General features: G+C 33.6%; 2 protein-coding genes across 3 annotated transcripts; both read right to left on the bottom strand.

Moving 5' to 3' along the window:
* Positions 1-523: 523 nt before the first annotated feature.
* LOC133689115 (nuclear transcription factor Y subunit A-10-like) lies at positions 524-5,605 on the bottom strand. 2 transcript variants are annotated; one of them, XM_062108862.1, is made up of 5 exons: positions 5,376-5,605; positions 3,162-3,460; positions 2,648-2,760; positions 1,994-2,158; positions 524-1,329 (listed from the first exon to the last, which is right to left on the bottom strand). In XM_062108862.1, exons 2-5 carry the CDS (start codon positions 3,412-3,414, stop codon positions 949-951), a joined length of 912 nt encoding a protein of 303 aa, XP_061964846.1. In that variant the 5' UTR covers positions 3,415-3,460; positions 5,376-5,605; the 3' UTR covers positions 524-948. The 2 variants fall into 2 exon arrangements, with proteins under 2 accessions (XP_061964846.1, XP_061964847.1); XM_062108863.1 differs by lacking the exon at positions 5,376-5,605 and adding an exon at positions 4,134-4,473.
* Positions 5,606-16,881: 11,276 nt separating this feature from the next.
* LOC133689843 (G-type lectin S-receptor-like serine/threonine-protein kinase SD3-1) lies at positions 16,882-20,521 on the bottom strand. The gene has a single exon (XM_062109911.1). The coding sequence runs from the start codon at positions 19,431-19,433 to the stop codon at positions 17,133-17,135; it is 2,301 nt and encodes a 766-aa protein (XP_061965895.1). The 5' UTR covers positions 19,434-20,521; the 3' UTR covers positions 16,882-17,132.
* Positions 20,522-24,586: the final 4,065 nt, after the last annotated feature.

Here is a 24,586-nt window from a genome sequence, read left to right as displayed (position 1 = left end):
GGGAAATTGTTACAGGGAGTAGAAACTGAGTTAAATTAAGGAAAAAGAAGCAAAGAATCAATAATAAGCTTAGGGACCTTCGACTATTGCAGCTCTTGTTTAGTTATATGCAGAGCATTTTATCTTTTCCTTCTAGTTATAAGACATGCCACGAGTAGCTCAATTAGTAATGTTAGGATTCCCTATGTCGTAGGAAGGTACTTCTGTTACTACTGCTACATAATTGTATGAGAATAGAAAGAAAAAACATGGAAAAACAATTAATGAATGTTGAGGAAGGATTCGGGTGAATCATTCTCTTCCCTGTCAGCTTTATCTGCTAATCCCTTTCTTCTTCTTCTTCACATCTTGGCTTGGTTACTAACATTTTCTCCTTCCATCACCCCTCGAGAATCTCTTGATCGGTACTCTCCGTGTTGGACTTGCTCCAGAGTATCTCCGGTCAGCTGTTTAGGTTTTATGCATGGAGATTAAATTGAAAACTTCAAGACTGACCATACCATCCACACCATGACAGATGGAATCACAAAAAGATCGATATGATATTCCAAGATTACATGAACTAATTTTACATAAACTGAGAAAAGAAAGTGACAAACAATAAGCCAAGAATGATTTGCCAACGATATATATAGTCTTCCTCACCAAGTGAGTCAGGGTCGATGTTTCTAGCTTTTTCTAAATGGTTATAAACAATCCCTAATGATCGAAGAAACACCTTCAACAGGATGCAAGCAAGAAAGCATAGAGTGGTAAAGACATACGCCCAACAAATCCTTACTGCGTGTCAAGAGTGAATAAGCAAACTCAATGAAGAGGCACCTTGATTTCTCAGAGTTTGGTAGAATCCACCACACCTTTCAGCTAAACGGGCTTTCATACAATTAACAATGCTGGAGAGACCCTCAACTCCTTGTGCTGGAAGTTTCAATTGAGAGGCCGACTCACTCACCATAATTTGTTCACATTGCGATCCCTTTCTCCCACCATCTTTTCTGAAAGCGAAGGAAATTTGGAAAGTTGATACCTGGGAAACTGCGGGGTGCATCCTTTGCTCAGATATGTCTGATGAGGGTGCATTTGACACAAAGACTCTATTACTTCCGCATCATTACTCATTGACGAATCAGAGTTTCTGGAAAAGTGAGACAGCACAGGTCCAGAGCTTGATGAGCTGTTAAAGTTTCTTGAAACAGTTTCATCAGAGCTGGTATGCTTATCAGGTGCAGTATTATTGGTAGTGTCAGGTTTCTTTGTGTTAAGAAAACGGCCTCCACAACCTCTTGCCCTTCTCATAGCATGTAGATGCCGGGACTCGTGAAGATAAGGCTGTGAAGCATGAATTAAAACACTGAATGCTTGAAACATAATCTGGAGCTACATTCACATACTGAAGAATTTTAAATCATAATCTTGCTTGAAAGAACAAATACCATTCGTTTGCCATCTAGTTGGACATTCATATACATCTGGTCCTTTTGAGAGGGCACATCCCCAATAATCGTTTCAGCAAAATCAATGATCACATAAAAGGTCACCTTTCCAGGATTAAAAGTTTCAAGTCCTTTTGTACTTACTGTTTCACAATACGGTGCAAGTACAACATATATAAGAACAGATATCATTAAATAGCCAGCATGACCGAGTCTTTCAATGCTCACAAAGCATTCTGAGAAAAATAGGACTGGAATTCCTCCAAAACAATTTCTCAGTGAAATAACTACTTTCAACAAATCACTTCCCTCTAAGTAGTTCATGTAACACTTACATATAATGCAAAGCACAATCTACTGCCTCTCTCTCTGGAAAAACATTGTAACTATGGAAGACTTTGAATAAATGTAATTGTCCCGTGTCATATATTCTTCATCTCTCACTCATCATCAGGCAACGTATTCAAGTATTGAAACAATAACAAGCAACAAGTAAAGAAATAAGACCAGTACATCCTAACTTGATAAACTCACAATTGCATGGCCATTGAAAGAGTTACCTTTCTTGTTTTTATAAGTTTCCTTTCTAGCTCAGCCTTAGCGCGTGACTGTCTTCGCCTCAGAATGCCGTGGTACTGCTTAGCATTCACATAAACAGGTTCTTCTGCCATTTCATGGGGTAACACCATTCTAGCAGGATTTGGCCCAGCATATTGAGAATGAACCTACGGCAACCCAAATGTTTGTGACACCATAGTTTAGATCATAGTGCACCACTCAAGAAAACATTATTTCTTACTTCTCCAATGAACTGTTAAATGATGTATAACTTTTCTAGAAAAGCTTTGAGCACGACCTCCAAAAATTTTATAGCTAAAAATGTATACAATACAGAGAAAAATATTCACACTTTTACATATTTGGATCTTGTTAGCAAAATAACTTATTTAGCAGATGCATCTAATGCAACTCAAGCTACAAGGACACCTACCAAACACCAATATGTCTAGCCAAACCTTCTTTCAAAAAAGAGCAAAACAAAGCCTTCAGCAAGGAAGTTGTGTAATCTTATCAATGCATAGTGATGTAAGCAAGTTTAACATCGTATGTTTTCTTATTTCTGCACGTACACAGCTTCCAAGTACTAATAATTTGCTCATAATTAGATGTGTACATGCATGAGAGAGAGAGAGAGAGAGAGAGAGAGAGATTACAATTGAGTGGCCAACAAGTTCCAGCTGGGTAGATGGACCAAGGTATACACCCATAGCTGGAATCATTATGGATGCAGCTAGCTGTGGATGGTGATGGTCTCCGTATTTTCCATCTGCCAGAAAAAGGAAAATCTCTATTAGTATCATAATACAAAGTATATCTTCCCTTGGAGGGAAAGGCACGAAGTCCTTAAAGAATTCAATAGTTTTCATAAGCAACTACTTGAGAAAATAACAAATAAAGCAGACAAGTATCAGCTGCCTGCCAAATTTAGAAGTACGATATTGCCCACTGAGTGTGAGATTTTAGTACTGCCTCAATGTTTAAACTTTCCAGCAACAAACTATCATGTAAGGCATTCTTTAACTCTATCCCATCTCACCTAAATGTAATAGAAAGATGATTGATCAACTGAATGTCATCTAAAAGGCAGTTATGTCCTTAAACTTCAGGAAGTAAGCTTACGTTTAGAATCATTCCAATAAGGTCCTTCACACAAAACTCAAAAATCACCTGATTCTGACACTGCATTGAGTTGCTTTTCTTTATAAGCAACAGTTCCTCCATCCATTTGGACATTGCCATGTGGTTTGCTGGCCTTGGTCCCTAAACCATCATCTGTGGATTCTTGAAGAGACAAGTTTTTCGTACTTTCCCCCAAGACATTTGAGAAGATAGCATCATGCCCTATACTACACCACCAAGGTTTGGAAGGGGATGAGAGTGGATAATTGGTCGTCACAGTGCTGTCCAATGTTTTCTGCATGCTGCTTGCTAAGTAAAAACAACAATCTCCTGGACTGTTGTTCTGACTGTAAAAGCAAGAAATCCCAAGTCAATACACTGTCATACAAATAGAAAAGACTCACGAACACAAAATCAGCTGAACACATTCAAAAATAAATTGAAAGCTTCTATAGTGTATACAAGAAGTCAGTAGCGCACATATATAGCAGGAAAAAGGAAGACTGAACATTCCATGGGGAAAAGGCAACAACCAAAATGACAACAACATTGTTGATGGAGTACATGACAAAGAGGAAAAATTAAAACTTAATGCAAGAGTCTGGAGACCCTGGCTAATATTCTAAATAGGGAAAGCGTCAGAAAGATATGAAGGCTTAGAGACCTAACTTTCAGAGTTCTTAAACTTTACTTCAATATGACCGCACATATGCATTCTACTTAGTTTAAAATGCCTCTCGGGAAAAGCACAAAAATCGAACCTAGTCTTGTGTTTAAACAACTACCACTCTTCCAAGGAACAAGCAAGTCTAGACGAGACCTCAAAAAACAAGACAGCTTTGCTATGACAGACTGCTAAATTTTGCATTGCAAGAACATTGGATTTTCCTTAAATGCAAAATCAACTATGGCCTTCTTGATTTAATTAATTATTTGATAAACACAAACCCAATCTCAATTCAGACTTTCATATAAAAATAAAAATTTAAAAAAAAAAAGCCTGAAAATTTTTTAACTCACTTTGATGAACTGGTGAACAGATCAATCACAGCTAAGAATGACCTCTTATGATCACAATTTTCACCGTTGCGTTAACACGCTTCATCAAAAATCATGCATGTCTACTACTTCAATCAAGAATTCAACTGATTCTAACTCAAGAACAAGCTCGTCAACTGAACCCCTGAGCATAAGATGTTATACGAACTCATAAAACAAGGTTGCGTTTGGCATGACTTCCCCGTTGAGTCAGAAATTCTGCTTAACACAGAAGTTGAAATCAAAATTTCTGTAAATTCATATCGACTAAATAGTTTATTAACCCGTGAAAGGTGAGAATGATAGCGACTTGAAGCCTTTTTTTTTCCTTTGTTTGTGTGATTCTGTTAGAAAGCATAGCATATACAGTCAGCTTCTTAATTATTACTCAAGAGAAACTTTTTCTTTTTTGATAAATTACTCAAAAGTAACCTATCAAACTATACTCGAAGCAAAAATCTTAAGAGTACATGCATTTGTAATTTGTTGTCAAGCTAAATAAATAAGCTCGACAGCAAACTCGGACTGGTTTAGCAGCTAACTCATGTTTGGTTCACTCGGAGATTGAGATCATACCAGAAAGAAGGCTCTTGTTCCGATTCTAAATCAAATTCAGATTTAAATTTCTTTAAAATTAAATCAAATTAACACGTAGTTAAATCTTAAGCCTAAAAAAGGAATAAATTTTTTTCCATATAAAAAAACTACAGTACTTCTAGATATCAATTGTTTATTTAATAATTTTACCAACTTAACCAAAAAATTAATACACACACACACACACAAACCATGCAAGCAGGGGGGGGGGGAATATCGTACGATCAGATATTCAGACTGTTATAAAAAAAAAATCTAAAATTGCAGAAAAATGTATAGCACACGAACACCAACTTAAATACAATACATGCATGCATACATACATATATATATAGAGAGAGAGAGAGAGGGAGGGAGGGAGGGAGGGAGGGAGCGTCATAGATATCCTCTTTTGATTGATTAATTATTATCTTCGATCCAGGACGTCTAAGTTCTTTAAACATTTCAAAATTGTCAAGTGTCCAGAAATTGTTTCAAAAAAACTAGCTAGCATGAATTAATTTCAAATTACAAAGAATAAATAGCAAAAAGAATACAAGAAATAATAAATTGGGATGGCAGAGGTAATCGTAGTTTAACCTTGAAATAAAATTAAGCAGACGTAAATCAACAGTAACGAGCACTTACTCTGATAGTACTAGCTACTGGCTTTGTTGGGGCTCTCGAGAGTGTGAAAAAAAGAAGAAATCGATTAACAAGAGCGAGAAGAGGATTTAAGAGGATTAAGGTTGTGATCTGTGAATGCTTGATCACATAGAGTGAAGAGCGCGGGCAGACGAGAAAGCCAGAAATAAGGATTTATTAAGGGGAAATGGAAAGGGAAGGATTTTAAAAAAAATTAAACGATGTTTGGACGGAAGGGGAAAATGGTGACGTAAATAATGTCGTTTTCTCTTCTCTTCTTCCTCCCGCTCGATTTGGTTAACGGACAATGGGGAACCTTGTTATTTTTTCTAATGACGTCAATGTCCTTTGTCCCCTTAGAATTACGCAATCACCCTTACGTGCCGCTCCTTTTCCCTTTCTTCTCCACTCCGAGATATTTATTAGCTGTCTCTTCTAAGTTCTACCATGGATGTCAAACCCGGGCAACTGACCTGAAAAGACCCCTAATTATCGCGCTATCGGTTAACTTAAATTAATTATTTTTATTAAAATATATTTGAAAAATATATATATATCTGAGTTCCGTAGTCAAATTTGATAAAATTAATTAATCGGATTATATATCAACTTGTCTCGTTAATAGAGTCAATATTTTATTTTTAATTTAAAATTCAATCGAATCAAATTTTTAAATTTCAGTCTCGAGTTTTTCAAATTAATTTATCATGATAAGTTTAAAAATTATGTTTTTTTCACCGTAAAGTGATTTTTTTTTCTATTTATACATATTAATGAATTCTTGCATGGAAATACAATAAATTCATTTTTTTAATCCAGCCTGTATAGGCACTTTAGAATAATGCGTTGCTAATATTTTATATGTATATATAAACAGTTTGTTTAATAATTAAATGACACGTTGGTTTAGTCATTTAAAAAGAATGTCGGCTTCATCTTTGTATTTATTATACTTGTATTGGATCTTGAGAGATTTACCAGATGGGACTTGCATTGTATAGTTAAGCATATAATAAGGACCTAATTCTTTGGCTTCTTGGTTTTACAAAAAAAATAAAAATGTAACGGAGGAAGTTTTATTGATCAAAGCTAAATCAAGATTACAAACATCAAATTCACTAAGAAATTGGAGGGAGGAGTGCTCAATCCAAGTCCAAGATTAATGTTCCAGTTTTTTTTTTTTCAAACAACACTATTTTAATTTAAAAAAAATAAAACAAACAATTAATCTAGATTAACCTCCTAACTCATTGGTTTAACTATGTAGTTAATGATGTGAGTCAGAAGCCAAATTAGGAGCGTGTTTGGCAGTGTGGTAGTGGTTGCTTTTTAAATAGCTTTTCGTGCCGAAATACATGCCAATGATATTTTTTTATTTTTTAAAAATTATTTTTGACATCAACACATCAAAACAATCCAGAAAGTACAAACCACACTCAATTTTAACAAAAAAAAATTTAAAATTTGATCAAACGCAGGTTCAACCGCAGAGCCAAACAGACTCTAAGTTTCAAAGCTTTACTCTAAAAAGCAGAGAGCTCTTTGATTTTATAGTATTATTACTATTTTATATTAATGAAGTGGGTCAGATTATTTTTTTTTCATATAACAAAAAATATTCATGCAGTAACAAAATTATTTTATATTATTACTAAACTGTTATAATAAGTTAATATTAAAACTTCTTGATTTGACTTTATACTTAGCCCGGATTTAAAATTAAAAGTATTAAACCATGTGAAAATGGCTTGTTGTGATTCAATTGACTTGATTGATTAAAAAATAACCTAATCGACCGATAAAAAAATATATAAGGATGAAATTGATAAAAAAAACCTTCTAACCCAACTTATTGTCTTACCTAGGTTTAAAATTTAAACTCTATGAAAATTTTATCGACATTATCTAGTTAACTTATCATGTTCAAGAGTAACCTAATCGATTATAAAAAAATATTTGAGGATTAAATTGCTAGAGAGAAAAGATAAAATTGAAAAAAAAAAATCTTTGCAGCCCGACTACTTACTTAGCCTGGATTTATTAAATCGTGTAGGAATTACCTGAAAATGATCTAGTTAATTTAGTTAATCTAAAAACAATCTAAATAATTATTAAAAAAATTTAAAGATAAAATTAGGAAAAAAAAAATAAAAGTGCTGAATTGAAAGAAAAAAAACAAACAAAGACAAGCTTTGGATGTTAATATAAATATTAAAGCTCGAGAATCCAGGTATTTTTTTTAGTATAGAAGATAATTTGGGAGTAATTTTTTTTTTGTGGATTTAAAAAAAATTAATTGATATTTAACTGACTAGGGGATTAATCATATTGTATATATAATAATTTTTAGAAACATACGTCCAATATGTGGTTATGGTTAAACTTGTTATATATATATATATATATATATATATATATATATATATATATATGTAACATTTTACCCTCTCGGAAAAATACTAAAAAAAGAGAGAAAAGCTCAAGAAAAAAAGAGTTACAAAATTTTGATGTGGATTGCCACGAATCTACAGGTTCGTGAGCAAAAATGCATGGTATTGGTCTCCTCAATGGCCACTAAAAACAAAGACCGGGGCATATTCGTCAAAAAACAAACCAACCAGTGACGCAGACTTATGGTTCCAGAACTTCCAGTCTCCTCTCCTAACCGTCAACTTTAAGTTTGCATGTCCTCACTCTCTCAACACAAATCCGCAACGTGTCCACTACTGGCCCCACAAAAGCACGGCAAATTTGAAAATTTGGCAAGTGGGCCCCAATTAAGCACCGGATCAAACTCCACGTGGTCCAACAAGTCCACGCAAACAGTTTTTTTGCCATTTTTTGATGGCGCTAATTAACGTACCACTTAACTGCACTGCGCCGTTACGCTGTCGTGGAGTTAGGCAACCGGGGAGGTGAGTAAGTGGTCCAGCTACACGACAAGCACGGATCTCTATGACGGCGACCGTCAACTTCCACGTGTCCTCCTGGAGACATGGGGTCAATTATTAGCCGTTTCTAAATCCATTAGAGAGGAGCCACGTGGTAGGCAGTGGAGGCTTTGGGAAGGTAAAAGTAGACAGCTCATTGGAGACATAAGAATTGGTTCCTCAAGTACTAAATTATGGGCTTGCAGGGCTGATTATAAAAGGGGAAAAAAATCTAAACACCTTGCCCATGAACCATCATCCATTCATCTTGCATGTGGTCAGAAATCATGATAAAGATTAAAAAGTATTACATGGACCTTATTTTATGGGATCATATCAATTCAATAAATAAAAAACTCAGTGTAATGATTATATATTTTTAAAAATTTAATAGTTATTTTTATCCTTGAAGAAATCCAAACCACCAATATAAACTACATGATTTAATAGTTATTAATAATTTAATTTAAGTAAAGCTACATTCAAATCAAAATACTATCTGAAAAATAATTCTAGAAACTATTCATCTAGATATAAAAATTTCATTTGCATGTTGGAGGCACCACACATGTCGTCTAAAGAGCATAAATACCTCCTATTTGTCATAATTTTTTTAATTTTTTATATTTGCTTAAATAGCAAATTATCTATCAACTGACCTGATAATAATAATAATAATAAAAACATTATAAAAGAAAGAAAAAATCCTTCAAGCTAGTTTTAATTTTTTAGCTTTCATAAATATTTGATTGTTTTAGTCTGTTTTTTTTTATATATTTGATTAAATATCAAATTACTTCTTAACTGACTTGATAATAACTAAAAAATCATTATGAAAATATAAAAATATTCATTGATACTAATTTTATTTTTCTTGTTTCTAATAGTTTTTTTTTTTGTTTTACTGTCCAATTAAAATGAAAAATTTACTTATTTATCCCAAGATAAGTTAATAATAACTAATGAGTTTTGTTCAGTACACCCATTAACCTATCTTCACTCACAAGCTAAAGTGAAAATTCCCTTCGAATTAGCTCTCGTTAATACAAGGCTTTCGTCTGGATTTCATCAAAATCTTATGAAATTAAAGTTTAGAGTGCTTTAAACCCCATCATGCCCTACGTGTGGAGTTCATAGATATAAACACACCTAGATAATTCCCATTAAATATTTTAAGAGAGGTCCAAATGTAGGTGATGTCATTAAATATTTTAATATTTGAAGTACAAGATAATTGTCCAGCACCTATCAGATCTTGCCATGGCAAGTGCACACGTACATTTTTTATGTGCAGGGTCTCAATTGAATAGAGACAGAGACGCACCCAGATAGATAGATAGATACGAGAGACTGGAAATCCTGGCCCTAATGAAGCCGAGGTTGATGTCAGCACGATGCTAGAAGAGGCAGCCCGTTATGTAAAAGTTTTTGCAGCTTCAAATCGAGGCGAAGGCTCATAGATCCTTAATTCGAGTATTTTATCTTATTATTAATTTGGTATGTATAGGTTGGTCCGAAATCGAATACTTATAATTAAAAAAAAAAGAGCTCATATTAAGCTGTTACCGCTGCCAAATACATTGCTAATCTCAATAATTGTTTGCAGCTTTTGAGCTCGGAGGATCCATGGATGTGCCCCCTCTGGCCTACAATGGAATAGATATTGGCCTCAAACTGAAGCTCTCTGTGCTTTTATGAGCATGAAAGGAGCTGCTGGAAACAGATTTATTTATTAGTAGATACACATAATTCTTTTCTCATTTCTACAATATTATAATAATATCGACGTGCTTCTATATTATAATAATCCAGTCCGATCTGCTTCTTGCGTTTGTTTACACCAATGACTTGCCCCATCGCATGTTTGTAGAAGCAGGCGACATCTTTTGCTTATGGTCATTGATGAACATTTATGGGTATTACTTCAGCTCACATAATGCAGTAGAATAGAATCAGATTATTTGTCTGCAGGTGAGATTTTCTTTTTTAATATATATGTTATTAATGTATTTTTTAATAAAAAAATCAATCATGAATTTAAAACCCGATACATACTAGAAAGTTATTTTTTAAAATATCAAGATGGTAACATATTAAATAATATTATTTAAAATTATTGGGATGATAATACTATAGATCGACTCGGATTAATTTGTTAAATTTTCGTTTCAAGTTATAAGACTGTGATAACCGTATAAAAATCAATTAAAACAAATTACGAAGCCTAAATTTCAATTAAGACTAACTTGTCAAACTCATAATTCAGGTCATGAGATTATGATGGCTTCAACAAAATAAATTGAAAAAAATTACGATGATCAATTTCCAACAAATATAATATTGAAGAATGAGATTGAAAAAAAAACTAAATTCACGAAACTAAAATAATTTAATAAAAAATAAATTAAAAAAAATATTAAACTCAATTTCTGAATATTTTTTTATTGAATAATAAAAAAAATTAAAAAAAGAGAAGATTGTATCGTTATATAATGAAATTGAAAATTAAAAAAAAAATAAACAAAGCATTTTTGAAACAGTAATTTGTGATTTGTGAGTGTTGATACAATGATTTTTTAATGCCTATTTTATTTTTTTGTGGCTACAGTGAGATCTATGTCTTTTAGTTTTTGTTAATAATAATAACAATTAATAACAACATATAGTTTTCCTTGATTTTTGTTTTGTTTTTTTTTTTTTTTGACAAACATTGGTCACGGCTATGCTATTTCTTGATAGTTTAGCCGCCGTAAATGCACTTACCGGAGTGAACATTTACGCTGCTAGCTTTCTGATACCATTAATTGTTACACTCTTGCCGGAGGACTTGAGGCAACTGCTACATGCATTCTGTTGCGGGCATTTCTACTCATAATCTTGAAAGTTTCCCTTCTATTCATGATTTTTATTAATCTAGTTGTGTTTACTACTTCGGATTTCAGTTCATATATATATATGGTTCTAATCGACTCTGCGTACCTGGTTTACACTACAAGCAGTGAACCTGGCAATCACTGCGTCTTACACCATTGTTTGGAGGCTGAGAGCTTGTATGCCAGAAGGCAGAAGCCATTTTCTCATTCATGGAGTACACTCGTACGGTTCTGCTGGTGGAACAATCCAAAACACAGACTACATGCCCCGAAGAGGCTGGATTCGTCATGATTCATCCTCCAGCCGAGTCCTTTAGGCTAGCTCCTAATTTCTTAGTAGCAGGTCACAGAAACACCCCGAAAAGAAATAAAAACCGGGGGGGGGGGGGGGGGGGGGGATCGTTTTTCTTGGTAGGCCTTTGGAGGGGAAGGGGGCTACGAAAAGATTGTAGAGTTATGGTCCATAGGTACTTTGGGCTAATTGCTTAATTACCTCTTCGATATAAGTGTGAGTAGCAAATTCAAGAAAGACATTTTTGTCAGCATCCAATGGACCCAAATCTGCTGGTCTTCTATGGAAGGCCAATTCTTCCAAGGATATTGCTCTCAAAGTTTAGCTAATCAAGTCTAAAAACTTGGAGCTAATTAAGTTGAACAAAATCATAGTTCTCATAGCCTCATCTGGAGCTAAACGTGGCAAGTGTTGTGTCGAGTTCATTTAAAAAAAAAAATTCTGAGACTCGAATCATTGTTTTAAATGAGTTTTATAAACTTACTGATATAATTTAAAAGCATTGATAGTAAATAAAAAAAATCAGCAATAATAATTAATTATAAAAAAATGAGTTATCAGTACTTAGAAAAAATATAAAGAAAATTATGTTAAAGACTCGTCATAATCTTACCATAAAAAAAAAGTTTATTGAGATAGTTTTAACACTATTGTAAAAGACTACACAACAACAGAGAAAAAGATCACACACATTATAAACACAACGATCCATTAAGCATATTAAATAAAATATTATGAATTGAGTATTTCATGTTTATATTTAATTAATTAAATAAACTCAATTAAAAAATAAAATTTATTTTTAAAAAATAAAATTTAATAAAGAATCCAAGTTTTTACACCATATCACCAAGCATATTCTAAATCCATATAGAGCTAACCAAATCACTAAAAATAAAATCGAGTGTACTAAAATTCATCTAATCAAAGTAATGTTCAATTCAATTAAAAATAAAGTGTAAATCAAGCTCCCCTGAATCTGGAATTTTTCAGATCTAACCCACCGATCAAGTTTAACACAAGACATGCGAAACAAATAATTTCATTCCGCGAGGAAAACAAATTCACGAGAAAATGTGGAGATTCCCTTCACGTGTCCTGTCCTGTCCTGTCATGTCAATGAAATGATACGATAACACGCACGAGGTTCCTCGTTGGATTCTATGGAATCCATGCACAACTTACCGTGTTTTGGATGCTTTGGTTTGGTTCCACTTCCACCTGACACCATGATCCAACCCACCACCCAAGCGTCTCTCTTCTATGATGACTTCGCTAGCGGTGGAAGAGCCTTGAACACAGACTAGATCGATTGATTCTCACCTTTTACTCACTCACTCACTGTATCAAACAAGACTTTGGTTAGCTCTTTACTAACTTCTTTAATCATAGATTATCTACCAGTCAAATCTTAGAATAATCCTAACCATAATTCAATTTTTTTGTTGGATTCGAGAAACAAAATTTACGTGATCATACTTTAATTATTCATCAGACGATAAAGTAAGCATATAGTTTTGAATTTGCATGTATGAAAACTGATCTCAAAATATTATATTACCTCTCGAAAACTAACACACACAAATTAAAGAATTCAGACTTCATGGGGGTTATATATATAAATGGATTTGATACCTTGAGATACATCTGGACTTATTAACAGACATCTTGTTGTGTGAGTGTGTTAGCCATTGCTCTGCCGATCAAATTATGGTGCAGTAGCACCGTAACGAGGACTGGTACTTTAACTAATAAATTACGGAAAACTGCATGTTTACATGTTAACTTGAGAATGAGGACTCAGAGAATTGAGCAGTACTATGATTATTATATCAAGATGCCAAGATTAGACAAGTAACTGTTGGTGGAGGAAAGTGGAAAGGAAGAAGAATATCCAATCATCAAGGTCACACGAAAAAGAAGCTTTTCTTTATTTCTTTTTCTTTCCTGGTTGACCCTGCAAAGCAACGCTCGCAAGGAAGAAAAGAAAACACGGTTTCGTAAAGGCTTCTGATGGAGCTGGCTATGGCTGTTTTCAATCCACAGACATCTATTTCACATCTTAAGAGTAATTTATATAGCAAGAATCAAAACTAATGTACAAGATAGTCTTACAGATTAACAAGCAGTACTCAGTTTTATATATGTATTAGCAAAATTAAGGAGAGGTGAAGATTAAGCATTAATGATCATTAATTTAGCACACAACCATAAAATATAACAAAACCCTATTGAAATTAACCAGTACAAACTGCAACCAAGGTTGATAGCTCAAACTTCAAACCCTAACTAGTTGAACACTTAAATAGTGATCATTAAGTTGCAAATATAGTTAAATACATAGAAGCCATCCCCTGAAGACCCGATGTAAGTACATTAATTAAGCTGGGATATTGTGAAATGCTAGGAAGAAGAAGAGCTCTATCTCCGGAGAAGCGAAAAATGCTATGGGAGATTTCTTTGATGAGCACTTTGTAGTTACCCTTCTCTTCATCGGAGCTGGTGGACAAGATAGGGTCTCGGGTATTTTGAATCTTTGCGCCTTTGGTGTAGAACAGCCAACAATGCCCTCGTTGCATGATTCTTTGGAGCTGGTAGCAGTAGTGCTGTGACTACAATGGAGATCCCTAGATGTTTCATCACGTTTTGTCAGAACTTCTTGCCTCTTGTATCTTGTTGATCTTCTTGTATTATTTGACGGTGCCATCTGAGAACTTGATGAATAATCTTGTAATGCTAAATGAAGTCCAATAAGAAGGGCAAAAAAGAATGTAGCAGCTAGCTATAGATGTTATTTTCAGGTGGATATAATAGATAGATAGATAGATAGACTGCTTTTTGGCTTTGTGCGTGTCACAGACGAGGAAGTTTAAGAAAGAGACACTGGCTAGCTAACAGAAGCTCTCACCTGAAAGGCATTCAAGACTTGCAAGACAGCAACAGAAACATTCCAAAACAACTATCAATAACCATTTGAAAACTTCAAAAGTTTGTGAGCTAGATCAAGTAAATCCAAAATAACACTACAGCAGCAAATACCAACCACTGCCACTTGAGGAAGAGATTTATTCAAACCTCTACCAAATCATGATAGGATTGGACGCTTTTTTGGAGTAGGAAATAACTCGGCAGAACTTAAAGAAATAATTCTTTGCAATTACCTATCTATTTCTTATAGATGATCTCCAGCTTGTAGACACTTCATTGCGTACTGAAGGAGAATCAGTAAGGCTTAATTTTCTATGTATAAAGTCTTGCAACTTTTAATAACAGAGATAAGGCTTTAGTAGTAAAGAATCAAATGGTATTATTTGATGTGGGACAATGGGAGGTGCTTGAGATTATTGTTCTTCCCTTCACTTTATGCTTAATTCAGCATGGGTGAACGTGTGTCAGCATTTTCCTCTTTCTAAAGCATTAAATCAATTTATTAATGCATTTGAGAGGAAATGCTACGCGTAATCGTGCCGTGTGTACTGTGGCGAATTGGCTGCCCTTCTTACTGAATCCTGCGTATGAAGGACGAACAAAATTTATCCACGCAAAAATTGACGAATGCCTATAAGTTTCTCTGATAGAAATTATTTAAAAACAATATATTTTATTATTTAAAAATAATTTATTTTACTTTTTTATCTCTTTAATCAAACATTATGTCTATGTCTCTTTCGTATGTATTTGCACTAACCAAAACATAACCTCAATGATTTAAAAGCAAAATGTGCAACAACTTGCTACGTTTATTTCTGTTTTTTCTTTTCCAGAAAAGAAAAAAATGGAAGATGGAGGTAGCTCTTTAATCCCCCATTAACATTACTCAGACTCTTAATAGTAAAATACAGTCTTTTTTCTTGGTTACTAGAGAGCAGGGACTTGTAGATAGAAGGGAAAGCAGATCGAATAAATAAAGAAAAACAATGAAATTATTTCCCTCCAAAAAGACAACTGAATAATTAGGCTGCTTCAAAGCAACCCAGAATCTCAGGCTTTCGGCAAAGGTCTGCTTGAATGTTGGTAAGAAGGCCCACTGATTATGATGATATAGCTTGGATATTGCGGAAAAAACAACTAAAATGGGCCAGTCATCAACAAAAAGTTTATGGGCCAAGCTTCAAGCCCTTTCACATGCTTCGCTCCAAAGATAAGTCCAGGCAGTTGCTGGTAGAAAAAGTACTTGGAAGTCTTGGATTAGGCATTTGCGTACAAGTTTCAGGCCGAGAACCGTAGATCTTTTACCATTATAGGACAGTTTGATAAAAAAAAATTTAGATGAGTTTTAAAAACATTAGAAAAATAACATGTTTTAAACACAACCTCTATGAAATTTAAAATATAATGGTTAAGAAAGAAAAATAAAATAAGGTGTTGTGGCATGAAAGAGATTGATAGAAAAAAACAAAGAAAAGAAGAATAAGTCATCGGGAATATACCGGGACTCAATTCTTAACACACCCAGCATTAGGAATAGTGATTGAACATTGGGAATAATAGTTGTTTCAAAATTTATGTTGCATTCAAAATAATTAATATGTACAAAAATCAACTTAAAATTCTATGAAGATCTTATGGTCAAGAAATGAGAATCAAAATCCAATAGCTAAAAAAAAAAAAAAGAGATAAGGTGAAACAGTTGTTTCAAAATTTATGTTGCCTTCAAAATAATTAACATGTATAAAAATCAACTTAAAATTCTATAAAAATCTTATGGCCAAAAAATGAGATTCAAAATCCAATAGCTAAGAAAGAGAGATAAGGTAATGTGGTATAAGAGGGAAAGAGGGAAGGAAAAAAGAAAAGAAAAGAAAAAATGGGTCACCGGAGACACCAAAACTTCGTATTTTACACACTTTGTGTTGTTAGAAAGATCTCGATGAGACAATTGTAATCACATCTTGAAAGAACACCAAAAAGATATCATAATTAGTTAAGAAATTTGTTCGAGTTTGATTTAGACTTAATTACGATTGTGTTTGGTAGTCTTCTAATATATAGTTAGAATCTTCTCGTCGAGATCTTTTTAATAATACCTAGTATGTTAAAAACAGAATCCCAGTATGTCCTCGATAATGTATTTTTTTTTGTTCTTTTCTCATTTCTCTCCCCTATTAGTTTACTTTTTATCTCATCTTTCTAGACCTATTTAGGTTAATTAATTTACAAATAATATACATTTTTAAACATGACTAAACAGCCAATAAAAATCATATTAAAATATATAATTATGTTATAATATTATATTTTTCAAATATTTTTCTAACATATTTCATCATCCTATAATTTTTAACAAACTTAAAGTACCGTGAGGAGATAAGTGCCACGCATGGCAAAAATTTCAAAGGTTGACTACCCCAATAATTTGATTTTTCCGGCATATTCCATATCAGAGAGAAGAATGATGCGAAAGCCACAAGCCAAAAACAAAAAAGCATTAGCCATTACATCAATTGCATCCGAATCAAAGTTCACATTGCAAATATGGCATCCCAGAATGCATATGAAGTTGCATTTTAATTTCAACTAGATCTCAATGGAACTTTCTTCTTACAGAATCGATGTTCATGCAGTTGGGGGAAGCAGGTGTGTATCAAGGGAAGTGCTAAATTGTACCACCATGCAGTGTTAGTTCTACTATACAAATTATAGTGGAAAAGGTTTTGACTGATCTTCATGGTTCCACTGGACTTGGAGGTTTGGAGCCCGACTCCAAGGACTCTTCTTCTGATAACCTATGGCTGAAAGGAGGCGGCGGGGGATCAACGGTTAATGTGCCTTCCAATACCTTCACCACCTCACCCATCGAAGGTCTCATATGTTCATTTGTTTGAAGACACCAAAATGCAATTCGTAACAGTCGCTCTAGCTCCTTTAAATCCACCCCGTCGTCAAGTCTTTTATCAACCACCCCCTCTAGACGCCGCTGGATCCATTCCTCATAGATCCATTCCCAGGCATCCTGGACTTCTGGACGCCCGGTTATCAATATCAGCACCATCTTGCCAAAATCCTCCACATCTTTCTCCCCACCATATGATGCCTCGAGATGAGCTGTTTCCAACCCGAATTCACTGACCTTGGGCTCGTAATTTTTATCCAGGACTACATTTGAACATTTCAAATTCCCGTGGCTTATAAACTCCCTGCATCCTGTATGCAGATAACAAATGGCCCTTGCCACAGTTATGCATATGTCAACTCTCCTTTTCCAAGTCAGTCTCTGACTCAACTCATCGTCTTCTATATATTTATCCACAGAACCGTTTTTGACGTATTCATAGACCAGATATCTATGACCCAACTCAAAACAATAGCCATCAAGCCTCACCAGGTTTTTGTGATGTATACTTCCTATCTTTGAAACAACAGCTCGAAACTTCCTTTCTTCAATAGCGTTTTCAAGGTCTTTGACTGCTACTGGCTGATGGTTTGGAAGCTCACCTCTATACATACCTGGCCCTATCTGGTGCTTGAAATTCCCTGTGATGTCCTTGATTTCTGTAAATGGTAACATCATCAAACCCTTTGAGTTCCAGCCCGGGTAAGCTAAAGCAGCTTTCCTCAAAATCTGATATCTTCTTCTATAGATGAAGTAGCCGATTCCTATCTGAACAATAGCAAACAAAACAAATGTGCCAGAGGCTGCTCCAATTAGACAAGAAATGCACAACCCATGAGACCGTTTGACAGGAGATTGTGCTGGAGAAGATCTAAAGGCATGGGGATTAACTGCTATGGGGTCTGAGCATTTCTTAACAAAAGATATCGAACTTAAAGAGGGGTTTTGATGCCCAGAGAAGTACGGACTTGTCTTCATTCGGCACTGAGCAGTTCCGTCATTTGTGAAGGTTGCAGCTGTACAGGCCGGGTCCTGTATGCACAACTCTTTGCATTGCTGTAAACTAGTAATGGTGATTGATTCATTTGGTGGATAAATCCCATACAGAAAAGTATGCTCATAAGTATCCATACTGTAATTAGATTCACAATTCAGTGCAAAACATTTCGAGCTGGGAGAAGATGTTGACTTGAAAGGGCATTGGCATTCGGGAGATCCCGATGCATTGAAAACACAGATGCCATGCTCGCCACAGGTTGCAAAAACATTGCACTGATTTTCAACAGCTTGCCAAACTGATCTCCATGACGCTGTAGCTTCTACCCATGAGTACATCCGCAGATTACCATCAATGTCTAATTTAAGTAACCGAAAATTTACACTGTCATTGTGGTCTTCCCCAAAAACAGACCAAACGGGTTCCTGATTGTGGTCCACAAGTTGCAGGACTCCACCAGAGGTAAGGACAGCACCAAGATTCGAACTTGATGGATTTCCTCTGGACCAGTAACTAGACCAGTAAATGACATCACTTTCCCACTTTAGCTGTAACTGACCTGAAGCATTCATGTAAAGACTGTAATAACTTGAAACAGAATTTCTGCTTGCTGCTCTTAGTGTTTTATGAACAGGTAAATTCTGGCCTGGAAGAAGCGTGTCGGATGGATTATCAAAGCTTTGCCAAACAACCTCTTGCTTTCTATTCAATAGAAAAAGGTTGCCATCATCACGAAGAAGAGCTGAAACAACAGCTAATTCGCTTGTGTTGCTGGTCCATACAGTGACTCCCTTCAAAGAATCAACCAATACCAGTTCCCCATTTTGAGAAAGCTGGAAATAGGACTTGTTACCAACAGTGACATCAGCTCCAGCAACCCAAACCACAGTTTGTTTGGGAACAGGAATAGATTTCGAATTGAAACGTATCCCAACACTATACTGATAGGGCTGATCAGAACGGTTAACGAATCCAATAGCAAAATCACCACGGGGGGAAACCCACAAGTTGTTTTCCTCTACAGAAAGCTTTGACCCCAAGGGAATTTGTGAAGCAACAACAGGAAAGAGAAAGAACCAAAAAAAGACACACGGAAGGAAAGGCGAATTGAACAAAAAATTGCCCTGCTCAAGCATACTTGAAATGCTTAGGTATGCAAGAAAACAAGAAGCAAATATAGTGAATAAGCCCCTAAAGAATCAGGAGAGGTTAAATCCACTGAACCTCATTTTACACATTGGAGGCACGGTACAGTAAAAAATTAGGCAGCTACCAAGATTTTCAAAATAAGCATAATGCAGCTTACGGAAGGAGAGATTCAAGATAATGACCCCTTCAAGACTAGAAGAATCATAAACACAAAATCAAAGCTAGTGAATCACATTTCAATGATTATTAGGCAAAAACAGGACCAAATCTAGGAATTTGAAGGATTGTATGATATAATCAAGCAGAAAACAATGACAATGAAGCAACCACAAATTCAAGAATGGTCTAAAGATTCGAACTTTAGTACCTGAAAAGGGCAGGAAAGGAGATTATAATTCAAGAAGCCGGCTAAGAGTACCACCTTGACCTCAGCAGAAGTATCAACTGTTCTCTTTTAGGCCACAATACAAATAAAAAATAAAGAAACAGAGGAGCATCTTATATTTGACTAGGAAGGCAAAATCGATGAATACAACATCACAGGCCTAATCAAAAAAATAAATTTTGATGGCACAGAAGAATAGAAAAATGGGAGTTGAATATTGAAACTTATGCAGGTACACGGATGGGACCCAAAATTAGGCCAATGGATCACAACTTCCTGGCAAGGCAATCACTTTCAGGGCTTTAAAAAAACAGAGTAGGGTCTAGATATTGGGTATTGAAAAGAATCCATCTTTGAAAATCAACAGCTGATAAATTAGAAGATATAAACCACAGATTGGGACCAACTCACTGAAAAATGAGGAGGGTTTCTAGTCTTTTATAGAAAGTACAGGCCAAATACACTTTCAAAATAAAAAAGAAACCAGGAAATAAGTGGTTCTTTCAAACAAGGAGGGTCTTCTTTTTCTTCCCTGGAAATGGAAATGTGGCCTGAAAATTTTTTGACAGGAGTGGCCAAAGAAGAGGAAGAAGATATTGGAGAGGAGAGATGGGAAATGGAAGAGTGTGAAAGCAAGACTGTAGTCATGAGAAAGAAAAGGGTTTTGTGGGATTTTCCTTCAGCTATTCTGATAAATTTGGATTTTTTGTTTTATCGTTAAATTTAATTCATCTTTTATTTATTCCTTTATTAGGAGCCAAGTGAAGCCATCTATGATCTAGCTAGTAGGCTAGTAGTTCCACTTTCACTAGTTACTAGACAGGGGACCCTGTTCAAAAAGGACCTGTTTCGGGACATGACATCTCTTCTTGAGATAAAGAAAGACAGTGAAAAGGAAACTAGGAAAGAAAATAAATGATTACTTGGGGATGCAGTTTACACAAGTATATTTTAATTAAAAATAATATATTTTAATTATTAATATTAGTATATTAGAATTATTAAAAATTATTTAAAAATATTAATTTATATTTTTCAAATAAAAAATCATTTAAAAAACCAGTCTAAAAAAAATTTAAAACTAAAAATAAAAATCAAAGTTATTTTTGTTTTTGCTGTAAAGTGTAGCGGTATATTTTTTTTTACCTATTTATTTAAATATATTTGATTATAAATAAGTGATGTTTTTATATAACAAAATAAATCAATTTAATTTCAAAAAAAAATAACCCATGAACCATATCAAGTATTTATGATTTGTAATATTACATAATTTATAAACATCAGAGTCTATAATTTATTTTGATTTTTATGATTAATTACTTTGCGTATTAAAATTAAACAAGCATATACAGGTTTAGTTTGAAAATTGTGAATATTCGATAAAAAAAAAGAATTTAATGAAACAAGATTCTGATCTATAATCCATCGAGCTTGACGAAAAAACTAATTGGATTTTAGGTAAATAGACTAACGTATTTATGAAAAGAAATAATTTCTTACAGTTTTTCTTAAATAATCCTTTGGACCGACACAAGAATATCATATGGTCCCCAAATTAAATAGTGTCGTGTGTAGATAGACATTTTCATGAATTTGAAATATACAAGAAAAAAGAGAATTCCTGCAGAGTAGTGTGGACATCATTTGACAGGGCATTAATGGATGCTGACCTAATGATTTGTACACGACGATAGAACCAAAGGATGGTTGAGCCACGTTCGTGATTTCTTTTATATTTTGAAGTTTGAACATCACATGTCTCTAGTGGCAATGGAGTTCAGCTCTGGGCAGTCAACCGTTGACAGCGTAGCTTCCATTATTTTACTCCAGAAGCCCATCATCTCCTCGTTCTTCAAGAACGTCAGCAACTTGCATTCCCATAGCCCCTTTCATTTCTCGAAAAATTGCGAAGTTAGTACAGTAAATTAAAAAATTGGTGAATTGATATAGGTTTAACAAAATTCTATGAAATAGTATAGTTTCACATGTAAACCTGTTTACTAGTTCATAATAATAAGTAAAATCAATCGATTGATTTTAAAAAGAACAAGAAAATTTTTAAAATTATCAAAAACTGAAGTCCAGCTATATTTTTCATATCTAAAAATCTCATGGTTCATGTAGCAATGTAGTCTTTGCTAAAGGGAAAATGACCTCGAAAAACTCTTATAAAGATTTGAGCGCGATCCAACGATAGAATCAAAAGTTATAATCAAATTTTCTCTTAGGTCTAAACTTGTCTCATTAATCCATGAATACATCTGCTAAGTCATCCATCTATATATTTGGGGCAACACCTCATTTAATTATGACAGATATATATATGACTGCTCGAAGACCCCACTACCATGTGAACAATAATTCTTTGAGATTTTAATTGGAGTTTATTTTTTAATCAATAAATTGGAGTCTAAAGCATACTTTGAAGAAAAACTTCAAAAAATCATGATTTTTGTATGAAACGATCAACCAGTTAATACAACTACATCTAACCAGCTAACTAGTTAAGGCAGAAGATTGAAGTTTGATTTTATTACACTTCATAAGTGTGGCGTGATCAAATTATGCTATATTGCAAAATCTTTTTGAACCTATCTCAATTCATCAATTTTTTTAATTTATTATGCTAATTTTACAACAAAAATCCATGATTTGTTATGTATACATTCCTTAAGTCTGCTTGGCATTGAGGCATAACGAGGTGTAGTTAGGTTTTTTGATAGATATGATTTTTATAAGGTACAAATCACTTATTAATAAAAGTTAAAAATATATGTTTTTTAGTTGCTTTTCTTATCTCTCGTAAAAAAAAACTAAATCACACCTCAATTCAAAAAACACTTTGATTAGGAAAAAGTAATTAAATTTGTTATTTTTCATAATTACTATGGCACATAAATTTATTATTGATAATGTCAAATGTTGTCAGTTTTTTCAACGTTCATACAAATAGAGTAAATTAGCTTTCTCACCCACACTTTGTCATGAGGTAGGTTTTAAAAAAATCGAATCTAACAAATTTATATAGACAATGGAGAATTTTTTATATTGTAATTAAACCCAACACAACAAATTAACTTTTAAAACTCCTTACTTAACTTATTATCCAGCTCATGTTTCAAATTAAATCATACGAGAGTTATATTGATGTGATTCAATAGACTTGATAAATTAAAAAAACAATCTGGAGGATCGGTAAAAACATTGTTTGGCTTTAAAAAAAATTCAATGTTATTTTTTTAAAATATTGAAATGGTGACACATTAGATTGAATCGGGATTCGTGACTTAACTCACCAACCCCGTGACTTAAATCATGGACTTCATTGGGTTCGAAAACATTTTTATACTCAATAATATGATAATAAAAATAAACACTTGTAAAATTGGGCATCAACTAAATACTAAGATATTTGTTTGAGATTGCAATGACCTCAAATAAAGCAAATCAGAATAAATCACGCATATCAATTCAAAATCAAACAAATATTGAAGGATAAAATTAATAAAAAAAAGAAAAAAAAATATTCAATTCGATTAAAAAAAATTGGAACATGGATTTTTATAAAAAAGAAAACTATATGACATTATTATTAAACCTAACCTAGTGGGTCAACTTTAAAATATTTTGACTTGACTTCTTACCTAACCCATGTTTAAAATTAACCCACATAAGAGTTGATACCAGGAGACAATCAGAATGATCGGTAAAAGCATGGTTTGACTTTAAATTTTTTTTACAATATGATATTTTTTTTTACAGTGAGACGACAATATTAGATCAACCTGTGTTTTGTAGCTTAACTCGCAAAATCCATGTCCCCAGACTCAAATAGGCATAAAAACTTTATTTTTTATTTATCGATATGATAACAAAATAGTTGATTTTAAAAATTTAATATCAATCAAATAATCTAGTATCAATCAAATATAAAAAAAACTTATTTAAGACTGTGACACCATCTTAAAAATTAAACCATAATAAATTACAATGATTTATTTTAATTTAATAAAATATTGAGAGATTATGGAGGGAAAAAATTGAAAGGTATAATTTAAAAAAACAATAAAAAAATAACAAACTGACACTAGCGGGTGGTTCACGGTCCACGTAAACAGCAAACAATAACCGCCATTCCTTTTTTTTTTTGTTGTTTAGCAATTAAGTATCTGCAGTTGAAAGTTGAACTATGTGATAAAAATAGATGGCATGTTATTTTGATATTGTTTGTAGATAAATTTTATTTTACCTGTGTTGTAATTGTTGGATATTTACCGCATAGAAGAAAGATAAAAATAAAAATAAAAAAGAAAATTTTAAAATATATTTTCTTAACAAGTAAGAGTTTTGTATCACTTTTTGATGGGATTAGGACATTATTATTATTATTATTATTATTTATTCTTTTTGTATCCATCTCTCTTTTCTTTTTAATAATTTCACTATAAAAGTATATAATAAATAATTACAGTACGAGCACCATGGAAAAAAGTTAAATTTCACATCCAACTGAAATATGCTTTCACAGTAAAATTAAAAATTATATTAAAATCTTCATATTATAAAATGAGGAATCGGGGCTGAGAAAAGGTGTAATTAATCAAACCTCTCCATGAACAACAACAATAATAATTAAAGAAAGAGTAATATTAAATTATCAACATTATCTCATAATTAGCAAAAAGACTGGACTTAAAGTGCTCTTGTCACCTCAACACTCTGTGCTGGAGCCGCTTCATGATTTAAAAGAAA

Source organism: Populus nigra, chromosome 3 (genome assembly GCF_951802175.1).
Source record: "Populus nigra chromosome 3, ddPopNigr1.1, whole genome shotgun sequence".
Classification (NCBI taxonomy): domain Eukaryota; kingdom Viridiplantae; phylum Streptophyta; class Magnoliopsida; order Malpighiales; family Salicaceae; genus Populus; species Populus nigra.
Note: the sequence above shows the minus strand (reverse complement) of the source record. Positions and strands in the feature narration are given on the sequence as shown.